At 35.2% G+C, this 4,545-nt stretch overlaps 1 protein-coding gene across 1 annotated transcript; it reads right to left on the bottom strand.

Moving 5' to 3' along the window:
* Positions 1-663: 663 nt before the first annotated feature.
* On the bottom strand, positions 664-1,774 carry LOC120170948 (AP2/ERF and B3 domain-containing transcription repressor RAV2-like). The gene has a single exon (XM_039178779.1). It carries the CDS (start codon positions 1,736-1,738, stop codon positions 716-718), a length of 1,023 nt encoding a protein of 340 aa, XP_039034710.1. The 5' UTR covers positions 1,739-1,774; the 3' UTR covers positions 664-715.
* Positions 1,775-4,545: the final 2,771 nt, after the last annotated feature.

Raw genomic sequence — 4,545 nt, 5'->3', positions numbered from 1 at the left:
TTGACTTTGTCTATCACCGGAAAACTAAGGAGAGAAAAAGAATTTTTTCCAAGATTTATGAAGTTCTTGAATTCTGAGATATAAAAAACTTGTTCTGAAATTTGTGTTTAACCTAGCAGATTAACTCAGTATTTATAGTGGATTTTTAAGAGAGATTCAATCCAACTAGATATCTTTTAATATTCAAAATTAAACATATAATAATATATTTTAATTTAAAATATTCAAAAGATAAAGTCACATTTTACTTTTCAAACTTAAATAGATATTATCTTAATTTGAAATATTCAAAAGGATATAATTATCTTTAATATTTAAAGTAAAATAGGCAACAAATATATTTTAATTTGACATATTCAAAGAATAATTATTCAACTAATATTCAAATTAAAATTATTTTTTAATTTATAATATTTAAAAGATATATGAATTTAATTTAAATATTAAACTCAACAATAAAATTCACTCATTTTCCAACAATATATATAATCAACATTAAAAAAATGATATGAACAGAAGTAAGTTATCGATTTCATTTTCTTTGGAAGAAATATATTGCTCCTAGGTTCAGCCTTTTGTCTTGTAATATACAATTCAACTTTTACAACTTGCTAGTGGCAACTGCACCCCATTTCTTTCCTTTCCTGCACTCCATTTCTTTCCTTTCCTGCATCCTCTTAACATTAACAAAATTTAAAGAGAAAATTAGGTAATGTTACAAAGCATTAATCACCCTTTGTTTCTTGTTGAACTCTAATTCGAACACCTCCATTTCTCTAGTCCTTTTCCCATTACATCCACCGAGACAAACACTTGCACTGCCACTAGGTATCTTAATTATGTTGACCCCAAATAGCCTGAACATTTCAACTGGTCCAGCCGAACTCGAAACCAAGCCTGTTCTTGCCTTCCAGTCAATGTAAAGCTGTTTATCCGTCCCCGTCGATCTCTGAAAACTAACAATATCGCCGGCGTTAAGATTCTTCTCCTTAACAAAGCGGCTCCACCCTTTTGTAAACACATAACTTTGGCTGCTGTTCCAATATGAATACCTAAACCTCCAAACTTTGCCAGTCACATCTTGGAAGTGCAAGAGAATTTCTTTGGAAGCATTCCCAGTTTCCAAAGGGAAGTATTTCTGGGCATGCTGCTTTGGTATTACGAGTCGGTTCAGCTTTCCAACGTCGCTTGGTGTCACAGCTTTTTCGAAAAGCTGTTCACGGACCTTGAGCTCAAGGCCAAAGGAAAAGGAACCAACTCCCGCATCCTTTGGTTTGCCATTCCCATGGGAGCTATAGCTTCTCCAATTCTGCTCTAGTTCATCATTGTAGGTATGCTTTCGCAACATGTCAACAATTTCAGCCTTGGAATGTGAATTGAGGAAGGCCATTTCCATGTCATCTTCCTCAAATTTATGGAGGTTGGTGACGGCATCAAGACCCCGAAACCTTTGAGCAGCTATGTCATAGGCTTTGGCAGCCTCCTGTTGTTCATTGAAAGTTCCAAGCCAGACGCGCTGGTGTTTCTCGTATATCTGAGCACCCCATCGGCCGTTGGGTTGATGAACAACGCCTTTGTACTTGGAATACGGGAGCTTTCTTGATTCAGCTTCAGAATCCAAAACCACGCTGCTGGTTCCACTTCCATTTCCAAGGCGGCAGCGAGAGTCGGGAGACGAAGGTGAAATGGAAACGTTTAGGGAATCACTTTCGTCTATGCTGCCTGAGCTTCCATTCATTTTTTGTTTTCCTTTCTTTCTCTTTTGGAATTGTAAGGTTTGTTTTGTTTGGACAAGAAGGGAGCTGGCATGAGTTTGTATATATATAGCAGAGCTCGTATTTGGAGGAGCGGAGATCATTGTGGAAGTTGTGGGCTGAGGTGGGACCCGGCCGAGTGAGCAAGTTGACTTGTGGGTTCACGAGTGTGGGGGCGTGTCATTAGTTTGATTCAGCCCCCCTTTGCCATTCTCTGTCTTGCGTGTTAAAAACAAACATTTATTATCTGCAATACATACCGTTTGCTGCTGAACTCTCATGTATTGTCCAATCTCCAAGCATTGATTGTCTTTTTCTTCATCTCTCCTTCGTATATTATTATCCGGCAAAACGTGATCTTTTTCATCAACGTCTCTCCATCGTTGATTGTTACTGTGCAGGTGTGGTGTTCACGGTGTTGATATGGTGGTCTATAATACTGATGTGACAGTTTATTTGTGATGTTTAAGTTGTCAATTTAACTCATCTATCATGTCATCTACCATGTTATCAACCACCATTGACTAACATATTAGTATCGTGGGCTATTACGTCAGTACAACGAATTATCATGTTAACGGTATAATGATCAACGATGAAAAACATTGTTCAAATGACCACATTAAATTTTTTTTTGAGTTGGAGAACTATATTAGAGAAAAATAATATGAAGATCCTATTATTTTTTTCTTAAAAGGTACATGACCTCTTATGTACTTTTGCTTTATTGTTATTATTATTTAGAACTAAATATTATTTACATTTTCTACTCCCATCTCAAGTTGGACCTCGTCTCTTTTCCTCTTTCTTTGCCTTCCATGTTCATGCTCTACAAGTTCATTATTAATGCAAAACCAAAAAAGTATAAATCAATATCATATCCTAATTGCTTAAATCTAAACCCAAATGAAAATCATGTCATTTTTTTATACGATAAAATGAGAAGTTTGTTTAAGATAATGGTAGTAGTCGGTGTATAAAGTACCGAATACCATTCCTCGTTCCTTATGGTCTAGGACAAGTGAAGGATCCACAAGTTGTATGAGAAAAACCCAGTGTTGGGTTGTGAGTTTGGTTTAGACTAGATTTTCTCTCTCTCTCTCTCTGAATAAAAGATTAACCAAAAGGCATTGAATTTAGATGCACAATAAACCTCAATTTCACGAGATATCCATGCATGCATTCAACATCAAATTCAATTATCTGAGGACAACGTTAACTTCTGTTAAATTAATATCCATTTTTCATTAATAAAAAGTGAACTTGAAAAACACAAACCATAGCATCTTTGTTGATTCTTTTGTTTGGTAAGGATTCTCTGTCCCCAATTCCTACAAGAAAATGGTTCCTTTTTTTAATTTTCTTTTCTTTCCATTTCCGAGAGAAGCAATTAAAAAAATCGTGCAACTCTATTTATTGGTGTGCTTTAAGCTTTATGGAATATTACATGACAATGAAATCAACAAGTACAAACAATCCAATATTTTAATGCATGTTTTTGCATTATGCTATTACAACTTCGTATTAAATTGTGGTGTGAATAAAATAATTAGTATTGATCATAATAATGCATTGCGTACATAAACTGAATTACCGTATTAAATTGTACAAACAAAGCAATCAAAGAAATTTGGATGAAACCTACACATAATTATAAAGTTACGTGTGGAAGAAGAGTGTTATTGACTTTGAGCATGTCTCATTCATGTTGAACAAATAAATAAATGGAATTAAATGCCTTTTGGAGATATCCATTTCAATAACCGTTTTATTATATAAGGGGTCAATGAACAACCAAATTAGTTGTTTCTTAAGTTTCTTTGTTCAACATGTGATATTCAAGATGCAAATATGAAAAGAGAAAAGAGTTCCAACATGTATCCATAAAGTCAAACATGATGGCTAGAATTAAATTATGAAGTCATGGGTGGGTGCATGAAAAAGATATATAAATGAGAATTAAAGTGTGGCCAAAAAGTTGATGGGTTTTGTTGGTGAGAAAAGAAATTCAAGCAGCCCTAACACTAATTAAGATATGATATGTCATAAGTCAGATGAAATTTAGGCCAATAGGGTTGGGTTGGCCCGCAAATGGCCATCCTTTTTTTGTCTGATATTTTGCAGATAAACATTCATTCAAACAAGTGTTTAATTACTTGAGATGGATGGATGGCATGGTGATGGTGAAGTCAATGCCTGAACTCAAGAATTTAATCATCTTTTCGTTAGGGTTTGCCAACTTCAGACGTATTTTTCCTTGTTCAAATGCGCATTCAATTTGTTTGGTGTTTATGTTTGTCAAATTTTACACGGTTTTAATGCAAGTAATAATTAGGCAGGTCCTATCTTATCTCGTAATTTTTGACCACTCGTAGTTGAAAAAGAATTGTAAAAGTCCATCCATCACTACTTTTGATAATTTTGGTTGAATCAAATGCAATCACTGATTCCCATTTCCTGGATCTTATGCCATTGGATTCGTTGAAACCTCGAACTATAGTGATTCCAACCCTTGGATAGGTCACCAAATGTCAGAATTAAAATCATTGGTTTGACCAAAAGAAAGAAAGATTCCGGCCCACACTCATTTGGATGCGATCGATTAGGCCCTAGAGGAGCAAGATAACGTTCAACTGCCTCCCAAGCCCAAAGTGAATTTAGCTGGAAACACGACTTGAAGCACGTGAGTAGAATGGTTGTCAATCCACTGAAACTGCCATGAACTCAGCGACGAGCTCCTTAGGGCCTAAGGGTACAACATGTTAAAATTTATATATTTGATATAATTTTT

Source organism: Hibiscus syriacus, unplaced genomic scaffold, assembly GCF_006381635.1.
Source record: "Hibiscus syriacus cultivar Baekdansim isolate YM2019G1 unplaced genomic scaffold, ASM638163v2 tig00111799_pilon, whole genome shotgun sequence".
Taxonomy (NCBI): domain Eukaryota; kingdom Viridiplantae; phylum Streptophyta; class Magnoliopsida; order Malvales; family Malvaceae; genus Hibiscus; species Hibiscus syriacus.
Note: the sequence above shows the minus strand (reverse complement) of the source record. Positions and strands in the feature narration are given on the sequence as shown.

Coding starts and splice junctions, on each gene's coding strand:
- LOC120170948 (XM_039178779.1), bottom strand. CDS start 1,738: ATGAATGGAAGCTCAGGCAGCATAGACGAAAGTGATTCCCTAAACGTT.